The 16,193-nt window shown below is 53.2% G+C and overlaps 1 protein-coding gene across 5 annotated transcripts in view; it reads left to right on the top strand.

Annotated features, from left to right (window-relative positions):
* The window catches only part of ASAP1 (ArfGAP with SH3 domain, ankyrin repeat and PH domain 1), a 344,365-nt gene extending 336,867 nt beyond the window's left edge, over positions 1–7,498 (top strand). For all 5 annotated transcript variants that reach the window (XM_025871128.2, XM_073893210.1, XM_025871129.2 and 2 more), the window contains 3 exons: positions 1,510–2,009; positions 3,935–4,057; positions 6,512–7,498. In XM_025871128.2, the coding sequence (XP_025726913.1) occupies positions 1,510–2,009; positions 3,935–4,057; positions 6,512–6,586 (698 nt within the window). In that variant the 3' untranslated portion in view covers positions 6,587–7,498. The remainder of the gene's footprint in view (positions 1–1,509; positions 2,010–3,934; positions 4,058–6,511) is intronic.
* The last annotated feature ends 8,695 nt before the right edge of the window (positions 7,499–16,193 follow it).

Here is a 16,193-nt window from a genome sequence, read left to right as displayed (position 1 = left end):
CTCCTTCCCTTCCTTCCCTTCCTTCCCTTCCTTCCCTTCCTTTTCTTTCTTTCTTTTTCTTTTTCTTTCTTTCTTTCTTTCTTTTTCTTCCTTTTTAATAAACTGTAAGAATATCTTTCTGAATATATTATACTTGTAGAATAAAATTCTTAGTGTGCCTTAGTCAGCTGTTTCCTTGCTGAATGCATATTCCGTGCTTGGCCTCTGTACCAGGAGCCAGAGTTCCAAGAATAAGTAAAAGTACGAATCCTGGCCTCAAAGAACCCTGCCTGGCAGTAGTGGTAATACTCTTATATGATACATAGCGCCTTCCCGGTCCTGTTAGGAAATTCTTTACCTGCATTAACTCACGTTTTAGAGATAAAGAAGGTGAGGCACAGGGAGGTTGTATCATTTACCCAAGATCACACAGCAAGTTAAGTACATGGTGGAGCTAGTCTTGGAGACGTGTCCTTAGTGTCCTAGGTCCCACCGAAAGAGCCGTGCAAAGAGCTGTGGGGATGGCTCCACAAACTAGAATCCCCACACGGTGCAGACTGACAGAGCCATGGCCGTACAGAGAATAGGGAGGACCTGCCTAGCACATTCTCCCAAACATATTAAGTGGGCAAGAAACGAAGTTGCAGACAGAGTATGTGCTGTAATCCATGTATGGGATTAAGTACATGTGGCTGTATCACCAAAATGTAGCAGAGGTTCCCTCAGGGGTGGGGGAGGTGGCAAGAGGAGAGACCTTTGACCTCTTATGTAGTATAGGAATCCTAGAGACACGGGGAATTCATAATAAATTCTGATACGGCTACAGAACGGGACAGAATGCAACATTAAAAATTATGTACTGCTGGGCGCCTGGGTGGCTCAGTAGGTTAAGCGACTGCCTTCGGCTCAGGTCACGATTCTGAGGTCCTGGGATCGAGCCCCGCATTGGGCTCCCTGCTCAGTGGGGAGTCTGCTCCCTCTGCCTCTGCCCACTCCCCCGCTCGTGCTCTCTCACTCTCTCTCAAGTGAATAAATAAAATCTCTTAAAAAAAAATTATGTACTGCCGCTAGAGGAATTTTATTGATCTGGCAGATACTCTTGCAAAAGCAGTATTTAGATAAAAGCAGGAAAACATGTGGAAGGGTCCAGAAGGAAGTGCAGCACATTACCATAAATGGCTACATTTAGGGGGTAGGCTTGTGGAAAACCTAACTATACTTCTGATTTTCTGTAACCTGTTTGTATTCCAGTCATGTTGTGTTGTTTTGTTTTGTTTTAATTCTGGATTAGTTTGGACATCCCGTTCTTACATGACTGAGGCATGAAATCACATATGGTCATGTGGACGCCTTCCAGGCTTCCGGCTTCTATCGTCTAAGAACAGGCAGTACATACCTGTGCACCTGGGTCTGGCCCCGGAGTGGGCACTCACTCTCTGCCGGTCCTCTCGGTGACCAAAGGAGGGGGCAGCACTCCCCCTCCCCGGGGCCCCCTCTGGTGACGTCCATCCCTGTGCTTGCTTCCCACAGTGGCACTAAGGAAAACAGAAACCAGCCATCACCTCTCCCTAGACAAAGCCAGCAGCCCGCCCGAGATCTTCCAGAAGTCCTCGCAGTTGGCAGAGCTACCACAGAAGCCACCACCTGGAGACCTGCCCCCGAAGCCCTCAGAACTGGCTCCCAAACCCCAGATCGGAGATTTGCCACCGAAGCCAGGAGAACTGCCCCCCAAGCCCCAGCTGGGCGACCTGCCCCCCAAACCCCAGCTGGCAGACTTACCTCCCAAGCCGCAGATGAAGGACCTGCCTCCCAAACCACAGCTGGGAGACCTGCTGGCAAAGTCCCAGACTGGAGAGGTCTCCCCCAAGGCCCAGCAGCCCCCCGACATCACCCAGAAGTCGCACCCAGTGGATCTCTCCCCAAACGTGCAGTCCCGAGACGCCATCCAAAAGCAAGCATCCGAAGACTCCAATGACCTCACGCCCACCCTGCCAGAGACGCCCGTACCACTGCCCAGGAAAATCAATACGGTGAGTAGAGGCCAGTTTTGAGGTTTTTGCAAACCCTCTGCCATGCCCCGAAACCCAGCGGGAGGGTATGTGCTCCAGCAACACAGAAAGATCACAGGCTTGCTTACCTGCACCGGCTGTGGTTCCGGCGGCGGGCAGAGCTGAGCCCAGTGGTTAGGGACGTGGGCGCTGGACTCTAGCAGGTGGGCTTCACGACCTGCTGTCACCGCGTGACCTGGGCCCCTTACTTCTCTGGGCCTCAGTGCCCTTGTACACAGAAAGGAGCTGGTGCAGCAGCTGAGCTCACAGGCAGTAAGTGCGGTGACCGAGGAGCGGCACCAGGCAGACGCTCAGCAAGGGGTCACCCTTGTCTTAAAGCCGGGAGGATGACACTTTTCCTTTCTCAGAGTCACAGGAAGGCAGGCTCCCTCTCGGGGTTCTGAGAATCGTCCACTCAGTTCTCACTGCATCTTCCCGGAGGGACTGGAGGCAGAGCCCCGAGAAGACTGGTGCAGGCAGAATTCAGTTGAAATCCCACATTCCCTCCTTTTCATGAAATGCTTTCTGTTCTAAAATATACCAATTTTATTTTAATATAAAAAATGCTTTTTTCCCAAGAAACCCTTTTTTGGACAGGTGCTCCCAGAGGATTCAGTGGCCGTTGGTCCTGCCCACGGCTGCACCCCAGCGGGGGCACTGGCTTCCCAGGCTGAGGGAGGCCGGTTAATGAGGGGACTGAAAGGCCCCCCACTCCACACCAGACTTCTGCCCCCGCTCGTTATAAAAATAGCATTGCCGTAGAGTGTGACACCTACACACTAAAGGAGGGGTCGGGAAAACACTCATTCTCCCACAGGCTGGAGGGCACCATATTCAGTACAGCAGGCGCCTTTGCTCGTCATGAGGGCGCTGTCCCGGGAGCCCAGGCACCCCAGATGGCCTCGTGCAGGATCCCAGCTCATGCTCTGCACTTGACAGTGGTTTTGTGCCCTCATTTAATCCTCCCCGTGATCAGTGTTCCCCCGCGGGCCTTGGAGCTGAGACAACTAAGCCTTGCACTGCCCCGGGACGAGCCACAGAAAGGAGTGGGGGGGATTGAGGGAGACACCGGGGCACAGAGAGAACTCGCTGGACCCAAAACGTGCAGAAGCACAGCTTGCTTTTTTTTAATACTAATTATTGAATGAGCTAGGCAACAGAAACCTCCTTTAGAAGCGGATTTCTCTATTCCCGCCTTCCTATTTGCAAAGAACCAGAAGTCCAGCAGATAAAAGTGCAAGTGAAAACTGATCGTGAATTAGAACATTTTGGGGAGGGGCGCCTGGGTGGCTCAGTGGGTTAAGCTTCTGCCTTCAGCTCAGGTCATGAGCTCAAGGTCCTGGGATCTCTGCAGGGAGCCTGCTTCTCCCTCTCCCACTCCCCCTGCTTGTGTTCCCTCTCTCGCTGTGTGTCTGTCAAATAAATAAAATCTTAAAAAAAAAAAAAAAACCATTTTGGGGAACTGCCTGGAATCCTCCCGCCCCGGGCCGCCGCCCTGTTTAACCAGCATGTGCTGACTTAGTACTTTGTGTGAGGGGACTGAGAAATTTGTTTATGCTGTGCATTCAGTATGCAGAAGCTGCACATTTTTCTTTACATCATGTTTCCCAAAACCATTTTTAGACTCTGCTGTCATCTCTGCAAGCTGCTGTTGGGGGTGGGGGAGGGCAGTGTGCCTCAGGGGTTTTGGTGGGGCTGGATTTCAGTCCCCACCCATAGTCTGCCCTCCCAAATGCTGGGCTCCGTTCTAGTGCTCGGGGAAGAGAGAGGGAGCACCCAGCACCTGGGCGCCTGGCAGATGGGCCTCCCCCTTGACAGAGGAGAAATTGAGGCGCAGTGAAGTTAAATCACACTCCCAAGGTCAGTGTGTCCTTTATTCCCGCTGAAGCCCCGTTTCTGTTTTGAAGGGGAAAAACAAGGTGAGACGAGTGAAGACCATCTACGACTGCCAGGCGGACAATGACGACGAGCTCACCTTCATGGAGGGGGAGGTGATCGTCGTCACAGGGGAAGAGGACCAGGAGTGGTGGGTATGTACCCTGCCGGCCGCCTCACGCGCCCCCAGCGTCCTCGCTGGCTGTCTTCCCTCACCGCGGTCATGCTGGAGACGCAGCCGCGGAGCTCGGAAACGGGGTCGGGAGGATTAACGTGTGCCTGGGCTTGCCCCTCGTGCTCGTACAACCTGCGAGCCGCAGGTGTTTTTGGATGTGAGGCCAAAGCTCGGGCAGGCTAAGCATGTGACACAGCCAGGAGGCAGGCAGGCAAGGTTCCGAAGCATCTCTGAGCCCAGAGCCTGAATGCTCTGCTCCCCATTCCGCGCCGTCCTCAGGCTCCAGCCTTCCTTCACCCAGCCCGCAGTCTGTCTTTGTTGAGTGGGGCATGATACCTTCCTCACTTGACTTCAGAGGAGTAGGTGAAAAATGTCTATAACAATCCCTTTTACATTAAAACTTGCTGCCCAGGTGTCTGGAAGGAAAGGCCTCATTGTCCTCACAATGATGGTGAGGTGGCCGTGTGCAGATCCTCAGTGACAAGAAGGGCAGCCCGATGGGCCCGTGCTGTTCCGGCTGCGTCAGGAGTGAGGATCGTGGGACAGCCGGCAGGCCGGGGTGTCGTGGGTGGTGGCCTCACGTCTCTGCTGGCTGAGTGTTTCCCAGTATCAGCGTGGGATTCTGCTTCCTTGGCAGCTGTGTGGCACCAGCCCAGAGGGACCCCGTTCTGTCTGCTGAGAAAGGGACCTGTGGTTCACAGTTGAGCCAGCAGAGCCTGCTCGGGCCCAGAAACACACACACACGTACACACACGTACAGGTGTGCATGCACCTTTGGCTTTTCTTTCTTTGGGCCTGGAGAGTACCTCCAGACTCTCGATCACAGCTGTGGGGATTCTGCTTGGACCGAAGCAGGGCTCTCGGGCAGGGGCGGTTTTGCCCTCCAGGGACCCTTGGCAGTGTCCGAGTTTCAATTGTCAGGACCCAGGAAGGAGGTTCTCTGAGCTCTGGCCAGTGGAAGCCAGGGATGCTTGGGAGAACAGAATCACTGGCCCGGAATATGTGGGGTGCTGAAGCCGAGACGCCCCAAAGGAAGTGATGAGGCCTCTTTTTCTCTCTCTCGGGGAGGGACAAGCTGGGGGTGGCCCTCGTGGCCCTTCCTGCCTCTGTTAGGGTTGGGCCTGCTCCTGGTGGGGAGTCTGCTCCAGAGCCACGTTAGAATCATGACAAGGAGATGGGCTCTGAAGACCCTGATGTGAGTCGCTGAGTCGTTCTCTGGCCTTGGCTAAGGAATGTCCCTTCCATAAGCCTGATTCCTGCTCAGACATGGCACAGGAGTAACCTCACCTCACAAGGATGTCCCAAAAACTCACTTGGGGATACGCAGGCAGTGATCAGATCCTTTGCTAAGAAACCTGTGACGACAGCAGAGGACCCAGAGGGGGTAAGTTGGGAAGTTTTCACTGGTCCCTCTGCCATCATCCTCAGCGGAAATTCTGTGTGCCGTCAGCACGTCTGCCGAGCCAGACTTAAAAACAATGATTTCTGATTCACAAACCCACTCACGTGCAGGACGCCAACCGGGTAAGGCCCCCTGAGGCGGGCAAGCCAGGTCTGCAGTCAGTTCCACCCCAGCATGAGAGAAGCGGCCCAAGGTCACAGACCTGGCAGTTCAGGGAAGCAGCCCGGGCGAGCCCGCACCCCTGCCGCAGCCGCTGTGGACACCGCAGCTGCTTTACGGATGGAGATGGAGAGGAGAGCTGGCCCGGCTCCTAAAGCCCCCTCCTCTCTCTGCGTTTGTCATCTGAAACCAGTGCGTGTGCCCTGCTCTTTGTGTCAAAGGCTCGCGATGGGATTCTCTTTCATGCGATGAGTGTCGGTCTAACAGAGATCGTCGGGAAGTTCTCGCGGGAGACTGTGGTCACGGGCTCGGGCAGCAGACCGTGGAGTTGCCCTCACCGTCTCCTTCCCCCACGGCAACCAGGAAACAAGTTCTCCCAGAGAGCTCTTCCCATCTGTGGATGTTTTATGTAATCTCACCACAGGCCTGAGAGGAAAGGGTATTTTAGCCCCATTTTACAGACAAGAGGCCCAGCAAGGCTGGTCTGAGGTTGCTTAGCAAGAAAGGCCGTTGTGCACCCCGTGAAGAGCACGGACTCTGGAGTCTGCAGCCTGTGTGAGGCCATGGGCAGGTTCTTCCACCCGGCCGGGGGGGAATGGACACTTGGGGTAGAAGCTGAGGGTCCCAGGAGGCGCTCCCTCACAGGACGGCCGAGTGTGTGCGGAGAGAACCACGTACAGGTGCGGAGTGGGCTGCACCTTCTGTTGTTAGTTATTCTGTTACGATTGCGTGTAGTCCCCCAAAGAGTGGGGGAGGGTCAGCGTGCCTTCCACCCTGGGCCTGTGGGCCGAGTCCACGGGGACCGTGACCCACGGGGCTTGTCCATGGGCAGCTGCTGGCCTCCAGCCTGACAACTCTCTCTTCTCCCTACAGATTGGGCATATCGAAGGACAGCCTGAAAGGAAGGGGGTCTTTCCAGTGTCCTTTGTTCACATCCTGTCCGACTAGCAAAAAGCAGAACCTTCAGATCGTCCACATCCTCACGCAGGACCGCTGCCTCCACGTAACCCCGTGCACACGTGTGTATATAGCTGCTACAGAACGAGAGTCCCGGAAGGGCCACCTCAGGAGGGGATAGGTGTGTGTAAATACCCTGTGGGCTCCTGCCCTCGCCAGTGTTGGGGGGGCCCTGGGACCCGGCGCGCCTTACTGGTCTGCCACGGCCGTCCCGGGCATCTCGCACTTCCGCCTCTGTGCTGTTTTCCCAGCAGACAGACAAAACCAGGAATCTAGGAACTGCTGGCTTTGCCAATAAGAGTGGTCTCCAGCAACCGCTGAAAGGCAGAGAATCCACTCTGTGTCCCTAACGAAACAGTATTCTCAATTGTGTTACTGCAAATGCAACATTAGCAAAGAGGGTGTTCTGTTTTCCAGGTGAAACTTTTAGCTCCACGACAGACCAGCCTGTAGTTTATCTGTGTACACAGTTTACAGCTACAAAAACCGACTTTGGTATTTATTACAGAGAAGTGCTTGGTTCAATGTAAGTGTTACTCCTTCAGCAAAATATTCAGCCACCCAACAGCTTCGGTGGCATTTTCCGGTCCCTGCAGCCTCGTGCAGGTTAGGCCAGGTGGGTGTATGCTGTCTTCTGGTGAGGAGTGCCCGCCCCTGAGATATTACCTCATTATGCAAAAATAACATATCCTTCACGACTATTTTGACAAAAGCTTAAAACACACCTGATGAAGCTCAACTTCCAGGAACCAAGGACCGCCAGGAAACATTAGCCTCTACATTATGCATGCATTTAGAAGCTTACCCGAAATCTGCCTTTTATAAAGGAATAGTATGGACAAGTGGAACTGTACATTTTTTAACTTGATCGCCATTAAAGCAGAAATTATAAGGTTGCAACAATATCTGTTTCTAGTCAGTCATTCGGCTTTCTCAGAGTGTGAAGTTCCGTCTCCTCTTACGAATTAGCGCCCTTCACCTGTGTTAAAGCCCCGAACACATCAGTTTTAATTATTTTCTTAGTTTGGCCCTTGATCAGTTCAAACGGGTGAAAAGATGGTTCACGAAAATGAAAAAATTTAAAGTCGGCCCTTCACCCCGTTTCCCCGCCGCAGCATCCGGGTGCTGAAGGCAGGCTCTCCTTCGTCCATGCTCTCGATTCCGCCCCCGTCGCAGGCGAGCTTGCTGGTCTGAAGCTCTGTTCGTAGACATGGTACTGTCAGGCCAGGTCACAGCCAGGCGCTCGGCCGCCACCACGCGTGGTGCTCTGAGCCTCCCTCCGTGTCCGCCTGTCCGGGCCCTGTTCGTACGTCCGACCACTAGGACGCCAGCCCCATCGGTCCAGGTAGCTGCCCTGCCCGATCAGCGGGGCTGCTCTCTTGATTCCAAGGCCCCCGGGTCCTGCTTAAACGGTTCTGTGGGCAACCGCACAGAAAGCTGGTATCGCCAAGCCCATAACCTCGGCAATAAGAGAGAAAGGTTCGTTTCGCAGAAGTACAGCTCCCCACCAAACCCCTAGGAAAAACCCTCTTTCGTAGAGTCTCCGTGCTCAGTGAATATTCCATCTAGTTCTGCTTAAGCGAGTACTACGAAAACTTTGAATAACCACCTAATAAGTAAACCTTGCATGACAGACCTGCAACACAACTTCTCAGCTGTTCCTGGAAAGTGAGTTTAAGCAGTTGCTTCCTGGGGCGGGGGGCGTGCGGGGGGTAGGGGGGTGCCCTGCGAGCCCCGCACAGAGGCGAGTGTCTAGAGCCCCTGCTCACTGGCCGCGCTCGTGTCAGGACAGGAAGTCGCCATCCGAAGTGACCTGGAGTCCTGGTTCATTCAAGTACACATTTTTAGTTGCATTAAAGAACTATTCCTTTCTGTGGTCTCTACAGTATTTTCAGCTGATCTCAAAATAAACTGGTTTTCTAAAAAACTCAAAACCTAGATGTCTAAAATTACATGGAGTCATTGTTCTTTTTCTTCATTTGCAACCACTTACACAAACATATTTTTTAATACCTTTTCCACCCCCATTCTGGTTTTGTTTTTATTTTCCATGAGGAATTTGAGTTCTCTCTAATCCAGCTTAGTGTGGGACATAGGAAAGCTAGGTATGAATACCTTTGGTGATCTTGGTCAAGTGTGAATCTGATGTTGTTCTTAAACTCAGTGAGCCACGATCTGCAATTTTGTACATGATAATAGTATTTTGAAGGTATGGACCCTTATTAAAAAAAAATACTTAATTAGTTCTTTTTTTCCCCCAGAGGGGAAAGTTACATTCTGCAAATAGTCTGTGTCTTATTTTACTGTTGAACAGCAATTGGTATTTATTTTTTTATTGCCTAAACTTTTACATGTCGTGTAGGAATCCCATAGTGCCACCAGGCAAATTCCAAACTCTCATCTGGATGTTACCACCAGACATCAGTACGCTTGTCATTTCACATGTATTTAATGTGACCGGTTTTCAGTACTGTATGTGTTAATTTCTACTTTTTTTAATATTTAAAATTGCTTTTAAATAAACATACTCTCAGTTGATCCCAAACATCTGAAATCAAGCCATTTTGTGAGTTGTCCACTATACTCCCATTTGGTGAGAATCAAGACTCCACTTGCCTTTGCTTTGGGGGGACAGGTAACACAGGTCAGTCCAGCTCCTGTGTCAAAGCTCGCTCTGGATACATAAAAATGTCCATCGCTTTCCTCAGCTTACAAAACATAGACCTCGGGGCACCTGGGGGGCTCAGTCCTTAAGCGTCTGCCTTCGGCTCCGGTCATGATCCCAGGGTCCTGGGATCGAGCCCTGCGTCGGGCTCCCTGCTTGGCAGGAAACCTGCTTCTCCCTCCCCCACTCCCCCTGCTTGTGTTCCCTCTCTTGCTGTCTCTCTCTCTCTGTCAAGTAATTAAAAAAAAAATAGACCTTAGAATTTGGGGGTTCCCCCATTCCCACCCCCATGCACCCACTTCCCGTGAAGAGGGAGGGTGACGCCCAGGCCTTGGGCTGCTGAGCGTTTCCTTCTGTCCTGTAGCTGCTCCTCTCGGGGCCGCCACGCAGGGAGCTGATCCAGGGCCAGGCACTGGGCCTGCGTGATCTCTCACCCTCAGGCCAGCAAGAAGCATTCATGCACCTCTCCGCTTGACAGAGCCCAAAAATGAGGCTCAGAAGGGTTCACTGACATGCAGGAGGTGCCATGGGCTGGTATGACCAAGTCAGGAGCCCACACGAGTGGTTCTGGCTTCCAAGGCTGTGCTAGGAAAGTTCCTAGTTGCATTGCAAAGGTCCAGCCAGAGGAACAGAGGTAGAAGCCAGAAGCTACAGCATGGAAGACTCTGGAGTGCTTGGCATTCCTTCTGTTTCCTTTCGAGAGCTTTGGTACGTTTTAGTGCCTGTTCACACACCTAGACCAAATAAACTACAGACCATGCTGCCAGGGAAAATGGGCCTTGGCATGGAAACCAGTGACTGTCAGGATAGTTCGGGGATAGGCTAATGGAATTAACCTGGATAATTCAGGCAGAGGGGCAGCCAGCTTTCTTTCTAATCACAGTGTTACAGTGGTTGCATTGGTTCTGTATTATTTTAAACCTGGGACAGTGTCTGTTTGAAATGAACGGACTTGCCCCCCTTGGAAGCAGCCCCTCCCGACTGCTGGGAGCCCCAGATGGCCCTCCCCCAGTGATGCTAGAAACCAGAGGAACCTTAGGTTCCTCCCTGCCTTCGGTCCTTCAAACGCTAGACGGTTGATGAGCCTGTTTCCTGTATGTGCTTTCAGTCCCCAGTGAGGTGAAAATCCTCTTGAGGCACATCCGCTCAACCGAGCTGAGGTGACTTGCTCAAGGTCACTCATGGTAGCCCTGTGAGCCCGTGTCCGTGTGGCCTCGGCAAGAGCCTTCCCTCCCCCGCCCCACCACCTTGTTTCTCCTCTAACCCAGCACCCTGTCTTCTCCCAGAACGTGTGTGTATGTGTGGCGGGGGGGGGTGGTAGAGATGGTACTTCCAAGTCGACCTCTCCCACGCCCCCGCCCCACCATGCGTTCTCATCCCTCCCGGGAGGAATCTTACTTCCCCGGGTCTGCAGGAAGTACATAATTCCGAGCTGATGGGCTCACCTCTCTGCAGGTGAGCCTCAGCTGACCCTGTGCCCCCTCCCACAGCTGGACACACTCAACCTGGCCTCTTCGGCCCCAGCCTGGGCTGCAGGGGAGGCTACCTTACCCTTAAACATCTGAGCGTGTAAGTTCCCCCCAAACATTCTCTTTGCATCAAGAGGACTCCAGGCCTGTGGTAGCAAAGAGGAGCCCCATACTCTGTCCTTGAGAAGCCTGTGGGGAGAGGGGAATGAAGAAGCACCGATCACTTTGCCCGCCCCCCCACCCTCCGGTGGGGAACGTCCCCAGGAACAGCTGCAGCAGGGACCCCCCGCCGAGTCCTGGGTGCCGTCGCCTGCACAGTGATGGCTCACGTGCACTGGGGCCCCGGCAGCAGAGCCGTGCTCAGCTCCGCAGCACTAGGGAGCTGGTCTCATCTCTCCCCGCCTTACAGCTGAGCAGGCTGTGGCTCAGGCAGGTCAAGTTGCCGGCGAAGGCTGGGGCCAGACTCGAACCCGAGGTCAGGGCCCATGTGGCCACCAGCCATGACCCTGCACTGCCCCTATGTTGCTCCTGTGTTCCCTGGCTGCCCTTTCTGAAGGGAACCTGGGTCCAAGCCAGGCCGCCCCAGCCTTCCATGGACAGGTCAGCCCGTCAGGGTGTGCGTGAACTGCGAGATGCAGTGAAGTTGGCCGTTCGGAGGGCCCCGCCGGGAGTGAGCCTCGGAGCTGCTCTGCAGCTAGAGCCAGAGGTCGGGCTGGCACGCGGGGGTCCTGGTGCATGTACAGAGTGACCCGTGAGGCAGCACTGGTGAGCCAGCGTGTGTCTGTGAGCACAGCAACCCCGTGTGCAAATGCTGAAACACTTAAGCTCCTGAAAACAGGAATTAAAGCTCAGATAAACACAGCTGTTTTGCAAAAATCTTACCACACAGCAAACCCTAGTCAGGGGCTCAGAAGGCCAAAACTTTGACCTTCTGCAAAACCACCTGGGAGAAGCTTTGCTGGGCTTCACGCTTCCGTGGACCGAATTTTAGATTTTGCTTTATAGGTCCAAGCAGATTGGAGAACAAGAGATAGCAAATGGGCCATCTGCACGCTGGTCTGGAAACACATGAGGGCCGGGTTTTCACGCCTGCACTAGCATCATCCTTGGTATGAAAGTCAGACTCCGGGTCCCTGGCCTCGGAGATCCAGCGTCTGAGTCTCAGGAGCCGCCCCAGAGTCTGCAGCTAGCCAGCATCCCCAGGTGATTCCCATGCACCGCCGGGGGGCACACAGGACCCTCTCATCCTCTCAAAAACAACAACTTGAAACCTCACTTTCGGGGCGCCTGGGTGGCTCGGTTGAGCGTCTGCCTTCGGCTCAGGTCATGATCTCGGGGTCCTGGGATCGAGCTCCGTGTCTGGCTCCCTGCTCAGCAGAGAGTCTGCTCCCTCTCTCTCTGCTCCTCCCCCTGCTTATGCTCCCTCTCTGGCTCACACCCTCTCAAATAAATAAATACAATCTTTTTTAAAAAGAGAAAGGAACCTCACTTTCCCCAGTGACAGGTGAGAAATCAGAAACACGGATTTACGCCATGCTTGACATGCCGTTGGTGACTGCTGAGTGTTCCTTGAATGAGTGAACACACGAAACCTGGCAAAAGCACCTGCTATTGAAGGGGGCGGGTCATGTGAGCACGGGAAGCATCATGCTTTCAAAGGCATGGGGAGTACCCGCCCCAGCAAGGGCCACGGCCAGGGAGCCTCTGATCCACATTTGCTCTGCCCACTTGCGCTGCATATTGCTGACTCCCACCCAGTAAACAGGCGGCTTGACAATGGCCCTCTTTTTATGGTGCACTAAGCTGCAGAACAAAGATTCACAAGAATGCATTGTCCGAATGTGCAAGCTTAGTTCCTGCTCAGCTGGAACCACTTGGCAAGCTCAGCCACCAGGACTCCCCTGGCCTGCTCCACCTCCAGATACCAGGCGATGGCTGCCCTATCTGGATCTCGGTCTACGGGGCTAGAAAGCAAGCTCTAGAGGCGACAGAGCTGCAAGCACACCCAGGCTTTCCTGCTTTCCCTTCCAGACTGGAGCCCTTGGCCCGGGGTTCACTTTCCCACCTAAAGCCAAGGCCTCGTCTGGTCTGTGCCCAAGTGGAAGATGCTGGGGTGGGGATGGGGAGCCAGCTTGCAAGGAGAGGGGAGGACAGGGAGTCGGGCAGGAGGAGGAAAATAGGAACAGAGCGAAAGTGAAGTTGGCTGAGATTCTGTCGTCTAAAGCTGACCGTGCAGCCGCAGGGACCCATAGACTCCCCGGGAGAAATGGGCGCATGTGCTGGCCGAAAGAATAGTCCATAGCAGGACTACTCACAAGAGTAGCGACCTAGAAACTGCCCACGTGTCCATCAACAGTACAATGGGCGTGTTAACTGGGGATGCGTCGCACCGTGGGACGGAGGATGGTCACGGTACCAACAACAGACGAGTGTCCCCGTGTTGAGGGCTGAAAGGATCCACCTTTGATTCTCTCTTAACGTACACAAAGAAACCATCTGTGGGGGTTACAAGTCAGAATCGTCGTGGCCCAAAGGGGAACCTGAAGAACCTGGCAGACTTCGGGGTGCAGATACTACTCTATTCCTTTCTCTGGCTGCTGTTCATACATGTTTTTTCAGTTGGTGACAATTCAGTGAGCTGTTGGCTTCTGATATGTGCACTTTCCTGTACGTGTTATTCTCAGTGGCACGCTGATAAAGGTGTAGCCAGCCCTCAGAAAATAGATCTTTAAAAGCCCTTCTTTGTAGCAATTCCCCATTCCCGTGGTGGAAGTGTTTCTGGCACGGCTGACTACCAGCCACTGATGTGATGTCACTGAGTGCCACGTTGGGAGAAGAGGCAAACAGTCCGTCCTTGCGAGTTGCACTGAGTCAACTCCAGCGGTCCGCTGGTTATACTTCAACAAAACATTTATTTAAAAAAAAGTCTGGGGCCCCTGGTGGCTCAGTTGGTTAAGCGTCGACTCTTGATGTCGGGTCAGGTCATGATCTCAGGGTTGTGGGATCGAGCCCCACGTCAGGCTCTGTGCTCAGTGGGGAGTCTGCTTGACATTCTCCCTCTTCTTCTGCCTCTGCCTCTCCCCTTGCACGCTCTCCCTCTCTCTCTCTCGCTCTCTCTCTCAAATAAATAAACAAATCTTTAAAAAATAATAAAATAGAAAATAACGTGTCCTAGAGAGCAGAGCTGAGCCTAAGGACTGATCAGGGCAAGCCCCTTATGAGCTACCTGCCTCCTTGGCTCTCTGCCAGTGACACCTGTCACCTACCTCCCACTTCCCAACTCTTTTTTTTTTTAAACATGTAACAGCTTTATTTCAGTATAATACATATGCCATATAATTCACCCATTTAAGGTACACATTTCAGGGGTTTTTAGCATATTCCCAGAGTTGTACAACCATCACCACACTCAACTCTAGAACCTCTTCATCACCCCAAAAAGAAACCCCATGCCCATTAGTCACCCCTCATTTCCCACTAGCTCATGACAATCACTAATTTACTTCCCCACCTATATAGATTTGTCTCTTTTATACGTTTCCTATAAGTGGAATCATAAGATACATGGTTCTCTCTGACTGGCTTCTTTTATTTAGCGTAGTGTCTTCCAGGTTCATCCATGTTGTCATATACGTCAGTATTTTCTTTCTTTTTAGTGCCAGGTCATGCTCCACCCTGGGGATAGACTTCATTTTGTTTATCCAGTGAGGAGCATTTGGATTGTTGCCGCCGGTGTGACTATTAGGAGTCAGGCTGCTGTGAACATCTGTGCGTCAGGGTCTGTGTGGACCTATGCCCTCCGGTCTCTTGTACGCCAACCCAGGAGCTGAGCTGCCGGGGCCTGGGGAACGCGCTGACTGACCCTCTGAGGAGCTGCCAGACTTTTCCACAGGGGCGGCGCCATTTCACGTCCCTGCCCACAGTGCACGCGGGGTCCGGTTTCTCCACGTCCTCGACAGCACTGTGTAGTGTCTGCCTTTTGTATCATAGCTTGCCACGTGGGTGTGGAGCGGCGTCTCGTGGTGGTGGTGGCCTGTGTTTCCCTGATGACAAACGCCATGGAACATCTTTTCAAGTGCTTACTGGCCATGGCTAACTCTTCTATAGAAATGGCACGTAGAACCTTTGCCCGTTTTAGAATTGGATTATTTTTTGTTGTTACTGAGTTGTAGCAGTTCTTTATATATCCTAGAGACAAGTCCCTTTCAAATCGATGATTTGCAAAAATTTTCTCCCATTCTGTGGGTGGTCTTTTCCTTCCACTCTTAGAAACGAACATGTCTTCAAGAGGATGGGACGTTTGGGAATCACAAACTAAGGCCTTCAAAGCCGGCCCAAGAACCTGAAAATGTGAGGTGGCCTTTGGTGTTTTTCTGGTAAGACTGTTGTTCGGCTAAACAAAGCATTTCCGTGGCCCCTAGAAGCAGAGCTGAGGCCTGTGGATTCTCCGGCCCTGGGTTTGAGGCTGTGGGTCGCCCTCACGGCTGAGTGAACGTGGGCAAGTGGGCCTGCCCCTCAGCCCTTCGTTTGCCCATGAAGCGTGGACACCGCCGCTGCCCTCACAAAATGGACAGAGAACGGACAACTCAGGACATTTCACAATAGGCCCTCCTGAATAATTCAAGTATGTGTACATTTCACTTTGATCAATACCTTTTTGGTAAAACGTAAGACCTGCATCTGGTCTGGTATAAATTAGGGGCTCCATAAATGATAATCCCCTCCCTCCCCTCTGCTGTTTATGCCAAAGAGCCTGGCACAGCTCCCTCACCCTCTACCTCCAGATCATTCTTAATTGTTCCTACTGCTTTTAGTAGAGGAAGCTTGAACCCGCGACCTCATAGGGCAGCGGGGGAGGATAAAAGAGCTAAATATTCTTGCTTTTGCTTTGTCTTCTTACTGCATCAGAGGCAAAGAGGAGAGTTTCCCAGTTTCTTGGGCCCCTAAGAACTTGACCAACAACTGAAAACAAAAGAAAGTGTTCTTTTGCTCCCCTCTCACGAGGAAACCCTTCAGGCTCCGGTAAGGGTTTCTCAGTCTCCCCCACAGCACCCCCCCCCCCCGGCAGGGGACCCCCCACCCCCCGGGAGCCTCGGGCCTGGCCCCTGTGCTCTGCCACCCTGCCCGCGCCCTCAGCGCGCCCCAGAAGCCAGGGGGCACGGCAGCCTGGGGGAGCGGGGGCGGGTGGTTCTGAAGCCAGACTTCCTTTCGCGAACAGCTCTCCTTCGGGCTCCCGGACCCACCGCTGAAGGCTGAGCAGTGAGTTTAAAAGGAAAATGAAACTCTCGTGGAAGTTCCACATCGAGGCCCCCCTCGGGCCCTGCCGGGTAAAGTCACTCCCTCCCATGAGTCAGGCTGGGAAATGCTGAGCTCATGAGCACACATCACCTCCGTCCCAGAAGCTTCCCCGCAGGGCAGGCTTCCAGAGGCTCCGACCTGCTCCCAGGCAGCCAACCCACGATGC

Source organism: Callorhinus ursinus, unplaced genomic scaffold (assembly GCF_003265705.2).
Source record: "Callorhinus ursinus isolate GAN/ISIS: 27379988/994484 unplaced genomic scaffold, GSC_fseal_2.0 scaffold5, whole genome shotgun sequence".
In the NCBI taxonomy this organism is placed as follows: Eukaryota; Metazoa; Chordata; class Mammalia; order Carnivora; family Otariidae; genus Callorhinus; species Callorhinus ursinus.
This window is presented reverse-complemented; position numbering and strand designations above follow the sequence as displayed.